At 34.3% G+C, this 16230-nt stretch overlaps 1 protein-coding gene across 4 annotated transcripts in view; it reads left to right on the top strand.

Moving 5' to 3' along the window:
* Nucleotides 1-16230, top strand: part of GPATCH2L (G-patch domain containing 2 like) — a 63375-nt gene that overhangs the window by 20333 nt on the left and 26812 nt on the right. For 3 of the 4 annotated variants that reach the window (XM_074235679.1, XM_074235676.1, XM_074235680.1), the window contains exons 3-8: nucleotides 469-533; nucleotides 3085-3261; nucleotides 7330-7409; nucleotides 9820-9887; nucleotides 11094-11148; nucleotides 12051-12136. In XM_074235679.1, the coding sequence (XP_074091780.1) occupies nucleotides 469-533; nucleotides 3085-3261; nucleotides 7330-7409; nucleotides 9820-9887; nucleotides 11094-11148; nucleotides 12051-12136 (531 nt within the window). Of the gene's footprint in view, nucleotides 1-468; nucleotides 534-3084; nucleotides 3262-7329; nucleotides 7410-9819; nucleotides 9888-10999; nucleotides 11040-11093; nucleotides 11149-12050; nucleotides 12137-16230 lie in introns of all 4 variants that reach the window. The other variant, XM_074235678.1, reaches the window with a different exon arrangement.

Below are 16230 nucleotides of genomic sequence, written 5' to 3'. Positions count from 1 at the left end.
TAAGTTATTAAGTTCATTAACATTTAATATTTATGGCAAAAAATTTTTTAAAATTAAAGTTAAATCTAGGCAGCTTGATGTATCATTTTCTAAACAAATTATTTTGGTTGTAACAAATGTCTCTTTATGGGGAAACTACATATATCTCCATGCCTATGAATAATATCCTAAACTAGCCAAATCAATTTTGCATCATTGTAGAGTATTTTAAATTCAAAGATTTAATTACATTCACATGCTCCATGTATAAGGAGACATGAAAATTTTTCAGAAATTATGCAGCTATGAGTTCTCTACTGATTGGGACTTAAAATTTTTCCTTTGAAAATTTCCAGAAATTTTTCATGTATTAATTATTCATAGGATATGGTAATGCAATGAAATTTTGGGATTTTAAAAACTTAATTTGAGATGTCTAAAATATTTTATAACTGGAACTGATAGTTTTTTATTTTATTCTTTTTCCAGTGAAACCAGCAGTGTTTGTAGTAGCAGTGACACAGGTCTCTTCACCAATGATGAAGGTCGTCAAGGTAATCTTGATCTTGGAGTCCTGAGTCTGTGCTATTTATGAGAGAAGTCTAGTAATTATGAGTGACTCTTTTTGAATGTGGCACTTGGATAGTGTGTTTGAATAATACAAGTGTGTCTTTGGTTACTGTTTTTTCTGAGTCAACAAATATGTCCATAATTTTACCTTTTATAATTGTGTAATATATAAAATTTTTTTACTCTTGTATATTAAGAGTTTAATTGACTGTATATATTTTTATTCCTGAAAAAAGATTAAAATTTTATTGTGTGGGGCCTATTGTAGAAAACATTTTCATGCTGTTCTACAAACATGTAATTCATAACATGAAGCACTGTAAGCAATTTAATATATTAATAAGAGTTTTCACTTTACTATTTAAAAAGATGCATTTTTTAAAAATAGATTTACCCCATGTATTCTGGAGATGTTTCTCTTTTCTGGGTAGCAGTTCTTTATATAATGAGTTGGATTTTTTTTTTAAACTAGTGCTAACGTTCTAGGATTCTTTGTATTTGTCATGGCACAATGATAGTGACTATATTTCCAAGTCATAATTTACTCTGCTGGACCCACTTACAGTTGAAAGGATCCTGCTGTGCCTGGAAAATATAGGACTGTCCCACCCATACCACAGAGCTGTTAGAGGTCTGTGAAAATCTGAGATGACATTCTTAACTTTTCTATTAGTCCAGGACTACTTAATGCAATGTAGGGTACAGTGAGTGCCACTTTGAATATATTTTTGAAGAATGATAATTTAGTCAGAGGTGGCCTACTTTGGTTTGGGGACCTTCTCTCTGGGCAGACTTGATAGATCTCAGTATTTGACTTGGTCCTGGTCAAGTCTGGCAATACTGCGGTCTTTTTTATATGCACAGAAAGCTATTTGCATTTACCGCCTACTGATATTTGGTTTTGATTTACTTAAGGAGAAATAGTAAGAGTGTCCTTTTCATTTTTTTAAAGTTTACAAAGCTAGTTTTATGTGGGACATGATTGTAGCATAAAGGATTGAGTTTGGGAAGACCTTTATGAAAATGAGAGTTAAGTATTGAATTGCCAAAGGAGATGATGAAGCTTTTTTTCTTGGTGATCTTTCTTACTTCCTAACTTTTTTCAGATAGAAAGATGATCTTTTAGCAGTGGTATAGCTATAGTTCTGAATAGTTAGGGTTATAATTTTGGTGACTTGTCAAGATCTCTTTTAGCCCAGTGTGAAGTTATATTGAACTTTGAATAGTTAGGGTTATAATTTTGGTGACTTGTCAAGATCTCTTTTAGCCCAGTGTGAAGTTATATTGAACTTTTTAAAAAAATCTTGTGGTAAGTGCTTAGGAACCACACCCCCATTTTAATCAGTGTTTGTCGTTTCTCATCTGAAAACATTTTTCTACATAGAATATTTCTTAGTGTGAGGTCTTAGTAATCTTTTTGAGATTTGAAAATATAATGAACATAAGACAAAATATTTTATTAAAACATCTTTAATTCTACTACTTTCCTTTTTTCTTGGCAGTTATTGATGGTTATATTGGTGTGCTTTCCTTGAGGGGACAATAGGAATGTCATTTGGTATAGATTTACCAAAATACAGCTTTGTTGTTTGAATTAACTTTGTTTTACGGAGATCTCATAATGATTTAACATTTGTCACAATCTAGAATTAAAATTCAGATGACAGGCAGATTTAAAGTAGCTCTCCTAGGACACAAATCTCAACAGGATTAATGTATACATTAACTCTTATGTTGTTACTGAGATAACAGGTGTAGTTTTTTGTTGTTCTGTCCAACATTTCTTAATTCTGTGGTTTTGAGAAGAGGAATGAAGCAATTTATATTTCTATTTTGGTAGGCAAAAGTTTTCTCAAAAACAGAGCACATTTTGTTTTCTCTGCAGTAGGAAGATACTTTAAACTGAGAGCTAGGAGGTGGAGACTTTATCTTGGTCTGGAAATTAGTAATTGATTACATGTATGACCTTGAACAAAGAATATAATTTCTTTGTACCTTAATTTCCTCATCAGAATGAATGGATTAGATTACATGATCACTCATCTAATTCTAAAATTCTGCTTTTCCTCTTAACTTCTTAGTGATATCCTATTGAGTCAGTGCTAAGTTGCTTATCTCCCTCCTATTAATAAATTATTGGGTAAAATGATGTGAACATATGTTCCTTATCCAGAAATTCCAGAAACAAAAAAATTTAGATTGCAAGGCAGTTTATGGATTTAGAACCTTCAAGTAACCTTTCCCCTTTACTAAATACAGTAAAGAATAACTACCTTAAAAAAACCATCCAATAATTATAACTCATACTTTTTAAATCTCTTTGGATACCTTGGATAGTACCATATAATGTAATTTGATGTGCTTGTGGGCTTTTAGTTAAATGTGCTTTTTAATGGTGATGTTAATTGAGAAGGCAGACTATTATGTTTAGTTCTTATATAACTGTCATTTTCAAAAGGTTAAAATATTGTATTATGTAATTTTATTCATTTTGGACTACTTATAAGTGTTGATAACTTGTTTTGCCTGATTCAGGGGATGATGAACAGAGTGATTGGTTTTACGAAGGTGAATGTGTCTCAGGATTCACAGTCCCCAATCTCCTTCCTAAGTGGGCACCTGATCATCGATCTGAAGTAGAGAGAATAGATTCAGGACTAGACAAACTTTCAGATTCCACATTCCTTCTACCTTCTCGTCCAGCCCAAAGAGGTGAGTTCCCTAAGGTGTTTGGGGAAAAAAGATTAATGATAATTTAATTATTTGACCACACTTGTTATTAGCTGTAGACTGAATGATTGTCCTTTCTGTCTGATGATGATGGCCTAAATGTCTGAGAATGTTCTTGGAATTCCTCCAGACAGTTTATAAGGGTATGAATTTCGACTGGGATGGGACCAAGGCTGGAGGTCTTGAAACCCTCCTGGATTACTAGAGTCTTCAAAGCTGGCTCACTATCTCTCTGGGCTTCAGTTCCCTCATCTGTAAGATTGAGATTAAGTGTAGTACGATGGAGTATATGGTAAGTTGAAAAGAATTTCTTTAGTCCAGTACTGCCAATAGCATTCCTGTTCTCACTGCTTGCTTGCTGAGCCACATTGAAGCTAATAGTTTGTTAGCTAACCCTTGGAGGATGCTTGAAATATTGACTCTTTGGACTTGATGAGAACAGATTTCAGTAAGAAATGGTTTTAGAATAATGGTTAGTTATTAAGAGTTGATTAAAAAGTAGTTCTTTAAAAAACTTTTATTCCCATTTTTAGTTTCTTTGTGGTATAAAATTATAGAATGTTAACGCTGATGAAGACCTTAAATATTGTCTAGTCCAACCTTTCCATTTTATAGATTCTTTATTCTTGCTGCAACTTTTATCCCTACTGCCCCTCTCCATCTGTTCATGTTCATTCATTATATCATTCCTACTCTGATCTTTCTTTCCTTCACATTCTCAGTCTTAGAGCTGAATACTTCAGCTCTGTACTGTCTTATTCCCTTGAAATCTCTCACTTATTTGGAACTATTGCCATTCACAAATTGCCAAACCCTTACCTTGCCTTGAACTTCCCCTCCCCCATCCAAATTCTCCCCTGAATCCATCTTGTCTTTTATATATTTATATGCTAATTGATGTTTGCAGAACTGTGTAGATAGTATCCTCTGAAAAGTTATGTTATTAGATCTCAACTGAATCCTTGTAGCCTTGGAAGTATTTTTATTTTCTCTTTTTTTTTGACTTACACTCTATAGTAATTATTCCCAAATTTCTATCCTTGAGCTCTTTATGCCCTCCTTCTTATCCCTTTCTGATTTTTAATTTAAAAAAAAGAGACCATCTATTGTCAGCAATATCTTGTTTCCTATTTCATACCACAAAACCCATTTACATTGTTTTCCATTCTCTTCCTTTGCTCCCATATCTGAGGAAAAGATGGTCTTTTTTAACTGTGCCAAGACTGGGTTCAGAATTGAACAGGAGCATGAAAGCAGTCCAAGATTGCCTTTGGGAAATTATAGTGGTATTTTAATAGTGCCAATATTTAATAGCATAAAGAGCAAAAACTCATCTTTTTTTACCCCAGTATTTTTCCATTGGTGTTAGTTACATGACTGAAAAGCATGTTGAAAAGGCAATATCTGAAGATTCAAATTGAAACTCTGATGCATTCAAATATTGTCATATTGACTGTGCTGTTCCCTTCAAACTGTCCTCATAGCTCTCTGCTTCCTTTCATAATAAGATTAGTAGGAGATGTTGTTTTTACTCGTTGACACATAATTCCTCACCTCCTATTCACTTCTTTATCTTTTGTAGTTTACTTAAACACATATAAACTTTTCTGAGGTGACTTAAAACAATATTAACTGCTGAATCTAATGACTTTTTTTGCTTTTAGTTCACATGCTTTTCTCTTTCTGTAGTGCTCCACACATTGGCTGCTCCTTCTTCCTCCATGCTTTGTCTTGGCTTCCATGATGCTTTTCTCTTCTGATTCTCATATTTGTTGATTTCTTCATGCTTAGCTGGATATTTACCTCTTTAGCATGTGTGTTTCTCTTGATGACCACAATTCTCTACTTCCATAGCCTTAATTACTTCCTGTAAGTAAAGGATTCCAAAATCTCTTCTCTTTAGCCTTATGATCCCTGATCTCCATTTCCTTAACACCAGCTACTTGCTACAGATCCCCACTAGGATATCCAGTCATCATCACGTTCAAAACAAAATTCATTGATTTTTTTTTTCCATAAGCCTCCATGTGAGTATAATATCCCCACTACCATTCTTCTAATCACTTTACTTTTCAAATTTTGTTGATTCTGTTGCCACAAAATCTCTTTCACCTCACAAGGTATCACTCTTAACAATGCTACAACCATAAATCTGTCTCTCATCATTTCTTACTTGGATTATTAAAATAGTCTTAATATTTTATTACCCTTTTGTTTATATATCAACTTCATTTTTGAATATCATATTTCTCCCATCTTCTTTATTGTCACTTTAGTCACTATAGTTTCACAATAGAGTTTTTGATTATTGTTTGATCTGGTGCTATTTTTTAGATTTTTGCTTATGTTAGGCACTTATCTTAGCCAGATGTCATATCATAGTCTGGTAACTATTATCCGTACCTCTCTAAATCACTAGACAAGCATTTATGTGCTCATGTTACAAACACTGCTAGACACCAGAAATAAAAATACAAAGAATAAGACAATCCCTACTCTTGGGGATACAACAAAAATGTATATCAGTGTAGTATTCCTACAACTTTTTCTAGAAGCTCTGGGTTGAGTTGCCAGAGAGTGACTGGCATCCTCTGGTTTTCCATTCTTACCACTATAATTGAGTTTCCACCAGTGTGCATCCTATTGGTAACAAGATTAACTCTTAGCAAAGGCCTGCTGTGGCATGTTAAGAACGATAATTACGAAACAATTTTCTTGTCATTATATGATGCATATTGTCCCAAAGATACATATAGAATATATGGAAAGAGTGTCCTCAACCTTATAGTTTAGTGGTAATGAGGCTATGTTTAGGACATGTGTGGCAAAGGCAGTGCCAAAATTTATCAGGGTGCGGACCTTCTTCTGTGGAAACATACTTTACCAGAGCAAGTAAAACACTCATTTGTATCTTAACAGGGTCATTGAGAGACTTAACTATGAGTACACAGCTAGTGTGTGTTAAGAGACAGGACTTCTACCCAAGTCTTTCTTGGCTCCAGGATTAGCCCTTATGTTTAGTATCATGTGCATAGTAAAGATACTTATGCAATGTTTCCTGAGTTGAAAAACCAGGTTCGAAAAAAGTTGAGGGTCTTATCCAGAGTCTTGTAATTTAGCAGTTGTCAGTTTTACTAGGATTCAGGTTTTAAATTGGCAGTCGAGGGCTCTTTCCATTATGCCATTCTACTTCCTTATAACTTGTGAAGCACCTTATCTTAGTATAACGAACATTGAGTTGGGACTTGAGACCTGGCTTCTGGTCTTTCCTCCTTCCCCTTTTTTTCCTTGGCTTCTGATAAGGTAGGTGACCTGGGGCAAATCAATTTATTTAGTCTTTCTGAGTATCAGTTTTCTTAATTACAAAGTAAAGGGGTTGGTATAGATGCTTTGAGTTCCTTTGTAGCTTTAGTCTTCTGTAACTTTTATTCTCAGTAATGAATGAGTGTTCAGTGTCTTAGTGTTTTACCACAGAGATGTGAGATGATGGTGAATTTGAGGTGTGTTGTCTGTAAAGCTTTTTGCATACAGCCTGGCACATTCTGGCCATATTATTAATGCTTATCAAACCTTTTCTTCTCCCTCTTCTCCTTCAGGAGCTCTTTAAGAGCCTTAAGTTAGTTTTACATGTAAAAGAGTGGCGGTGTATGAGGTATAACTTGCCAACATGTTATTATATCTCAGAACTCATGGATTGTAAACTCTTGACAGATTAACTATATAGTTGTTTTGATGATAATTGCCATTACTCAGAATAGTTTTGGAATTCCTTTTTTGGCATTACCTTCAGAATCAATTTAGAAGTCAGTCTTTATAGTTATATTGTCATTTTTGCCCCCAACTTTAATTTTCAACTTACTCTGTTTTCTAGTCTTGGCTTTGAAGTATTTAGACTGCTTTCAAAAATTCAAATCCAACAAATCCACCCAATAACGAAAATTTTTCATCAGCGAGGCTGTTTGAAAGAAAATTCTAAAGTTCTAAAGTCAGTTTCAGAATTGTTATGAACAATTGAAATTGAATACTAAGATCTTTCCCCTTTATTTCCAGGGTTCCATGCACGCTTAAATCGGCTCCCTGGAGCTGCTGCCCGTTGCCTCAGAAAGGGAAGAAGAAGGCTTGTTGGAAAGGTGATGCCCTTCAATGTATTTATTGACCTAAGTAGGGTTATAATTATTTATTGAATATGTATACTTATTATAAATCAAAAGTGGTGCTATAAGTTAAATATTTCCTATAAGAACTGAATTTATTTGGGTATGAATGGAAAGCCACAGAGATTCTGGTCTACTTCCTCTTTCCACTTTTTCTCCTCCCCTCTTCTCCCCTTCCCCAATTCTTGTTTAAGCTTAATTCTTTAGTATAGGTAGAGTAAATATTGGCCAACAGAAGATTTATTGTGAATCTTCCTAGTCTAGATCTTTACTTTCTTTATGATCTGTACTTTAGCTTACTATTGTGTTAACTGTGTTACTTTTTGCTCTGATATCTTCTCTATCTCTTATCATGACCCTTTTTCTAAATTTTATGAGAATTTCTTTGCTTATTGCAATTTTGACCTTTCATCCCAATATTTGTCAGAGACTGGGAATAAGAACTCCTGAATGAGGCTTCAGGACTCTTTAGGGACATTTAGGACACAGACTATCTTCAATCTCTCATTTTTAAAGCTTAGAGAGTAATGTAATCAGTCAGAAGAATAGGAGCCCTACTTGACCAGAGAGGATTAGAAGTAGAGTTAGAGGCAGAAAAATGAGAAAGATAATTGAGAGTGTATTTATTTTCTGAAGTTTAAATGAACCGAATGTAAGTTTTTAAAAAATTTCTGTAGAGATGGAGATTTCACTTTCTTGTATTCATACTCTTACCTCATATAGAAAGGTCATCTAGCCCTCCTTCCTTTTACATGAGGAAACTTGAGAACTAGAGAGCTGTCTTATATTTCTTAAGTTTGGCACTTTTTCTATAGTACCTTGCCTGGACTCATTTGTTGGAAGAAAATCTTCTCAAACTCATTTTGGGTATATAAAAATATGCTATGTTGGATGAATAGTTGGACAGCTAGTAAGTTCAGAGTATTTAATGGGGAAAGGGGAAGGGTTTTTTCAATTTTCCCCTCTCTGTCTATTAGATTTGATAGCTAATAGTCTCTTCACCACCTAGGTTTATTTTAGCTGTTGTAAAATAAGAATCTTCAGCTGGTATGGTGTAAATCATAGTTTCTTTATCTAGGAAGGAACAAGAGTCTATTCAAAATATCTCTAATAATTTCAAATGAATGGGATTATATTTACTTGTTAAATTTATCTTCATCACCTTAAAAGGGATATTTGTCATTTACAGTGGAGGTCACTGTTCTACCCACCTCCCCCTACTTCCCCATCCCCTGTCCCTCTCTTCTCTTTTTCTAAATTGTAATCATAAATAATGAGTTTCATTCACAGCTCCCTGCCAGCGAGCTGCTAATTACTGAAAGTACGGCTTGTAATTTACACAGTAATAAACTGTAAATTTAAACATTACGGCACTTTAAGTTAATAATTTTTCTGCTGTAACAAATAGGCCATTTTTCACCCATCCCTCCCTGTAGCCCCCCTATCTCATGTGTGACTGTGACCAGGAGGCATGGCCATAAGAGATGAAGAATACAGGGTGTAAAACCTTTTCATTTAGCTCCATTCCCGCCCAGAACCTGACCTCAAATTAATTTTCTATAGCAAATTGTTATGCTAAGATGTGCAGCTTAATGCTTAGATTAATTCACCACATAGTTGAACATACAAAATACTTGCCCAGAGACTGTGCACACAACAGGCTTGCTTATATATATTTCTTGACTTTTGTGCACACTTGACTTGTGCTTACCCAGGCCTTAACATTTATACATATTTGTGCAACTCTTATTCATGTTATGTATTGGTGTGTGCGCACAGCCTAGTTCATTTGCCTTCACAGATACTATAAAGGATGTTCATTTTGAGTGAAGGGTGAGTTCTTCCTGTCATTTTGCTATATTCCAAAGATTATGGTTCTGTGATCTTTTGCATTACTACCTTCTGAGGCCTGTAATGTTAAAGCTTAGGCTAAGGACTGATCATTTTGTTGACATAGTACCAAATTTCTGGGAAAGAAACTTTTTTTGGGGAAAAGGGGGAGGAGAAAATGGTTTGGTTAGTAAGTTATCAATTTCTGGTGACTAATTTTAGCCTTTGAGTCTTTAGTAGTTTATTTAGCTCATTTTGCGAACATTCATTAGATACTATGCTAAGTATTTTGGAGGGATACAAAGATTCACCAATCCTTACACTTACAGAATTTGCAATCTAACAGTAAGCACATCAGGCCCTTTGGAAACAAGTTTACTTTTGGACCTGACTATTGATGAACATCAATGACTTTGACTTTAACCATAGTAGTAAGAAAGGATGAACCTGATAGTGAATTTGAGGTATTTTTCAAAAAGTCTGGCAAAAAATTATGCTTTGCACTGTGTCAGTATTCCTGGTAGTGATGACATATTTCACTTTTCTGTCTTTTTAGGAGACCAGCATGAGCACTTTAGGAACTGAGAGGGTAGGCCACATAATTAGTGACCCACGTCAGAAAGAGTAAGTACCTGTTGTGTTTTTGGTTGATTTCTCTGAGAAAGGTCAGGAATTTCTTGTAGGGGGAAAGAAGAAAGGGGAACACTTATAGCTACCAGAAATTTGTCATAATAACCAGATTTTTAGCATAATAAAATAAATAATAAAAATAAGAGGCTTTAGAAATCCAGTAAACGTTCTCTATGGCATTTATCCTATCTAGAGCACTAAACCATTTGAAATTGTTTTTATAGCTGTTTTTTTCATTTCTAGTTTTTTCTTTCTTGCTTTGCTTTTTTTAGGCATAGCTATTAAAAGGCAGCTGCTAATACAGTTTTTGTACTCTTAATTTCTAACTTAATAGTTTTTCTTTTAATGTAAATCTACAGAATTGATAATTATCTTCAACTACCACCTTCTTTGCAAATATTAAATATATATATTACATATATATATATATATATATATATAAAATAGTGCTTACTATCACTAGCATTGGGATGAATACTGAGTGGCAAAGAGAGGAAGCTATCAAAATAAATCTTGCTTAGTGTTAAGTAGAAGAGAACTCATGCAACTTTTTAGAGAAAAAAATTTTTTTTGTGCTAATTATTGGTGCTGAAGTTAATCCTCCAAGAAATTCGGCTTTGAGTAAACTGTTGTTCTATCATTTCTTATGACAGCCATATCCTGTAATTCTATTCCACACGATATAGTAGCCCATTGGTATTTCTTCTTACCATGATTGAGAGCCAGTTCTAACAGAATATATTTAATTGTCTAACATAGGTACTATTCAAACTATAATAGTAAGCAAAGATACTTGAAATCTGGCTTGTACACTTGTTGCCTTGGGATCAGGTTGTTAATGAGCAGTTTATTAACATAGTTTAGCAAATAGTTATTATCATTTTCCTCCCATACTTGATATTCTCATTAGGAGGTTTTCCTTTTAAAAGTTGTTTCCATTGTGAAACTTCCACATATATAATATTTCTTTTCCTCTCTTCCCCAATTCCATCTTTTCATTTCCTTAATTCGTTTTCTCTTCATCTTTTTGTTTTTCTTTCCCCTTATCTTTACTCTGCTTTTTGTATTTTGTTTTCTTCTCTTTTTGTTCTTTTCCTTCCCTTTAGTTTCTGGTTACCGTCAACAGGGAAGAGAGAGCGCAACCAGGTAAGTTGAGTCTTCCATCATCTTTATTTTCTCATTTGGTTTCCTTTTCTTTAGAAAGAACAAAACGTTGACTTCTGATTTTCCCCACATTCCTGCCTGTTCACATGAGGTAAGGGAGTCATTACCCATACATTTAGCTTTAGTATTTAAAGCATTCTGTGTTCCATGGATATTTGACTCTTGACTAAATTATATTTTACCTTAGAAGACAAAGCTTTGCTGTGACTCATTTTCTTTTCAAACTTAAATGTTGTGATGGTCACTTTATTTTTTAGTCTCTGATTCTTTATGGGACTTCAGGTGTTAATCAGTTATTTTGTTTTGAGGTGGCAACAAGGATATCATGGAATGAACTGCATGTAGATTTTTCCTGGGTGAAGCAGGTTGACTTTCGGTTTGATGGGTTTTTTCCTCCTAATGATTAGTCTTACAGAAGAGAGTATGTAATCATAAGTTTCAGAAGAGGATTTTTGAACCCAGGTCTTCTGACTCTCTCCAGCATTTCCATGTTAGAAAATCTGTAAAGGCCTAGAAGTTCACAATCACATTGCAAGTTAGTGGCACAGCTATGACTTGAACCTGGGTTTTCTGATTCCCTGACTGTGCCATTTTCAAAATCTCATTGCACAACACCTTATCATCTATCAAAATGCTGCTCTTCAGGAAGATAGGAAAGAATAATTTGCTAATCTACGTGAGGATGAGTTTGATTGGAGTCTTAAGTTGATAGGCAAAACTGCTGGTTAATTGCACTTTTGCAGAAAATATTAAGTTATCATTCATTAAAATGGTTTTTAGAGAACTAACAATAAGATAATTCATTCTTTTTGAGGGCATAGGACTATTCATGCTGAAATCACATAGCACAATGTTATATAACTTCACTAAATAGTTTTGGGACAGCATATATGGTTGAGATAGAGTAGAGCATAATATTTTTTCACATTCAGGTTGTGTATTTCAAGTGGCGTTTATTGAACTAATTAGTATTGAACTTTTTTGTTCTTTCAGTTCAATCCCCTTTCTCCCCTTTATTCTTTGGATGTTCTTGCTGATGCTTCCCACCGAAGATGCTTACCAGCACACTGTTCTGCCAGGTAATATTTTTTAGTCTCTTTGAGGGGTTTTTCTCATTTTCTTCTAGTCAAAAGCCTCATCTGCAAGGAATATTATTAATACAGGTTCTCGAGTGATGTTCTAGATGAGAAAGCAAGTAAATATGCTTTTCTTTTCACCAAGTCAAGTTACTTGTGTGCTTCAAACATTTGTTGTGTATTTATTATACATACAGTTTTTTTATAGCTAGTTGATAAATGCCAGTTAGTTTGAACTAATGGCAAAAAGTTCATGCATTTACTCCTTTAGTAATTTTTATGTAGGGGTGACTGTGCATTGTTTGAAAAGTTCATCACTCCTCATGACATGATCATATGTTGCCACATGAAGCTGTGACCCTAGCCATAGGCCTCTGATAGACTGTAGTACTAAGTGGAGAATTTGGAAAAAGTTTTTTGAAAGGAAAATTATTACAAATAGTTGTATACTCTGGATTTAAATCTTTAGTTTAAAAAGGCAATGGTAGGGGTGGCTAGGTGGCGTAGTGGATAAAGCACCGGCCCTGGAGTCAGGAGTACCTGGGTTCAAATCCAGTCTCAGACACTCAATAATTACCAGCTGTGTGGCCTTGGGCAAGCCACTTAACCCCATTTGCCTTGCAAAAAAAAAAAAAAAAACCTAAAAAAGCAATGGGAATGCAGATCTACTTTTTTGGTTTGGTGACTTTTACTCTCATCACACATTAAGTGAATCCCTTCAGACAGAAGCATAGTGTTGCATCATGTCAGAAACAAAGTGGAATGAGTAGTTTTGCCCTTACGCTTACTTTGACAATAACATTATACAATTAGTATCGGTGCTTTATTGGGATTCCCTGTTTCCTTTAAAAGCTGTGCTTCACATAGGCTTGTGTTTCTTATCTGTATATCTCATTAGTCACATCATTATTTTCTATTTCTTAGTACTGGTGACTATATGTTGGAACCATAAAGAAGTCTAGGCTATAGTAGTGGGCACACCATGGCACTGTATATTGCTTCATATATTTGGCATGGACTGAGAACTTAGGAGAGTGAATAAAGATGATAATATCTCTTTTTCTCTCAACTTCTAAGTACCATTCCTTCTTTGTTAATCATTTGATAAGCACATGGCCTCTGTCTTTTAAGGAGATTTCTAGCCACTGAAGGACTTGTCCAAACTGCTCTTGAGGCCAGATAGACAGAATTTATTATCAGCCATTGAGACTGTGAACTTCAGGTATAGGTAGAAGTAATGATTTGTTGTTGTTTTTTGCTACATACTTGGCACGAAGGAAAACTGGTCTTAGGAAGGAGCTTTTCCTTTTTTTTTTTCTGCCTCATTTTGCATGTAGTGGGGAAAGATTTCATTCAAAGCATCTGGGTAGCATTGGGAATTTCACACCCATCATTAGAATGGTTTTTTGTGTGTGTGGTGACTGTGTTATCATTAGTGGTATAATTTTATTTTGCGAAGAGAGAAGTGTTTCCTGTTTTATCACAGCATTCCCTGAGGACAGTTGGTGTATTAATTTGCTGTATTGCCTCCTGGCTGTTCCCAGGCTGTTTTCCTCTTCATCTTGGAATTTTTAATGGCCCTGGTGCCTCTGGGGAGGAATGCAAGGAAGAGTACCTCAGGGAGTGCTTCCCTTTTTTCACATGCCTATAATTACTCTCCTTTAAGAGCACAAAGAATTTGATAATCATGCTTAGGCTATGAAGGTTTTCTCTTTTCAGGCTGCTGAACACAGTCAGCTCCTGCATGGACAACTTTAATTCCGCTTTCTTAAGCATTGACAACTGTAAAGGTTCTTCAACATCTGCATAACAGATAGCATCCTGTATCTATGCAGCTTCAGTTAAGCTTAAGGATCATTGATGGTTTTTGAGGATTCTTCAGTTCATTCATAGAATGTAATGAGAATATTTTTGAAATAAAAGTATCTATTATTTTATTTTGAAGGAAAGACTTAATGAATATTAATATAATATTAATAAAAATTTTAATCTAACATCCTTTATAAAATAATTGCAAAAATACAGGAAAATGGGTTGGAGATGTCTGCTCTGGTTTTTTTGCTTTAAGAGATCTATAGTTTAGTTAAAAAATGTGGAATGTGGTTTGATGTTCATTTATCTTGTGATATCATAGATGTTTCATTGTTTGTGATAGAGATGCTTCATGTCTTGGTTAAGTGGAGAAAGTAAATTTTATTGTTGGTGTTAGTTGTGTTTTTAGGTAATAGCTGCACAGGCCCTTTATATGTTTTTCATAAATAACTTTGGGTTCTTGTTTCCTTTTGTTCTTTGAATTAAAGATTTAATTTAAATTTGATTTAAAACCTAAAGGAGGATAATTTTCTTTTAGTACAATTTGTTGCCTGTCTTTGTTTGACTTTTTAACTTTTTAGTTGCTTATACATTGGTTAGAGTGCCAATAAATAAGAACTGGGGAAGCAGTTGATATTTTCCATGTAGGAAATACAACAATTGCTATTTTGAGTTTAGAAGATCTCTGTTAAATATGAGAGTTCTTTGTGGTTTATGTTGATTATATAGGCTCTTCATAAAGGCATAATAACAAAAATGGAGAAAAAAGTATTTTAAAACTTAGTCTATAGTTGCTTAAGAATATTGTCATTGGGGCGGCTAGGTGGCACAGTGGATAAAGCACCGGCCCTGGAGTCAGGAGTACCTGGGTTCAAATCTGGTCTCAGGCACTTAATAGTTATGTAGCTGTGTGGCCTTGGGCAAGCCACTTAGCCCCATTTGCCTTGCAAAAAAACCTTAAAAAAAAAGAATATTGACATTAAGGGAGACTAGTCCTATCCTCTCTGGGAAAATACAAAATAAGACCTACACCCACCTATCTATGTTGAAGAAATGATAGTCTTAAATTTTTTCCTCATTTTGTTAGTGTTATGTTGTTTTATCTGTTCAGTAGCCCTTTTAATTCTTGGGTGAAAATTTTATAATAAATCTTTATTGACTCTTGTTTTAGTCTTCACCTTCAAATCGTAAAGGAAGTTTCCAAGTTCTTATCTTATATAGATGAACTTACTTACCCCTTTCTAAAGTGACTTGGTTGGTATTCTTCTCAAAGAATTCTGTTTTTTTCCAATTTACACTAGATTGCAGTATCATGCATCTACAACAGAAAAGGACCTTAGAAAGACTTAAAACATAGAAAGGCTTAAATAAACTGATGTTGAGTGAAGTGAGCAGAACATTCTACACAGTAACAGCAACAATGTCCAATTATCAACTATAATTGACTTAGTTCTTCTCAGCAATACAGTGATCAAGACAGTTCCAAAAGACTCATGATAAAAAAGGCTATCTCCCTTTATCAATAAATTGAGAACTGGACAAGATAATAATCTAGAGCTTTAATTTCATCATGTGAAAACTACATATTCATAATCTTGGACTATTTATTAACTGGGGAATGATGTAGTCTTTTTTATATAAATTTTTATTTGTTCTCTGATTATATACAATAGTATGTACTTTTTTTGATAAGGTTTTGAATTTTACACATTCTCCCCACCCCCCACCCCCAGGCAGTCTGATAATCTTTACATTGTTTCCAGGCTATACATTGATCAAAATTGAATGTATTGAGAGAAAAATCATATCTTTGAGGAAAAAATAAAATATTAGAGATGGCAGAATTAGGTAGTTCATAAGACAACTTTTTTTTTTAAAATTGAGGGTAATAGTCTTTAATTTTTGTTTAAACTCTACAGTTCTTTCTTTGTATACCTATAGTATTCTGTGTCACAGATGCCCTAAAATTGTCCCTGATTGAATGAGCAGCAAGGCCATTAATCATCATCCCTATGTTGCTCTTGTGGTATGCAGTGTTCTTCTGGTTCTGCTCATCTTGCTCAGCATCAGTTTGTGCAAGTCTTTCCTGGCTTCTCTGAAATACCATCTCTCCTGGTTTCTGATAGAACAATAGTGATCCATAACATACACATACACATACCACAGTTTGTTCTACCATTCCCCACTTGATGGACATTCAGTTGATTTCCAATTCTTTGCTACCACAAACATTTTTGTAATAACATGTATTTTTATAAATTTTACTCAGTTATCCTTTAATTTGG

This window comes from Macrotis lagotis, chromosome 4, assembly GCF_037893015.1.
Source record: "Macrotis lagotis isolate mMagLag1 chromosome 4, bilby.v1.9.chrom.fasta, whole genome shotgun sequence".
Lineage (NCBI taxonomy): Eukaryota > Metazoa > Chordata > Mammalia > Peramelemorphia > Peramelidae > Macrotis > Macrotis lagotis.
The sequence above is the reverse complement of the archived record's forward strand: the minus strand, read 5'-3'. Positions and strand labels throughout refer to the sequence as shown.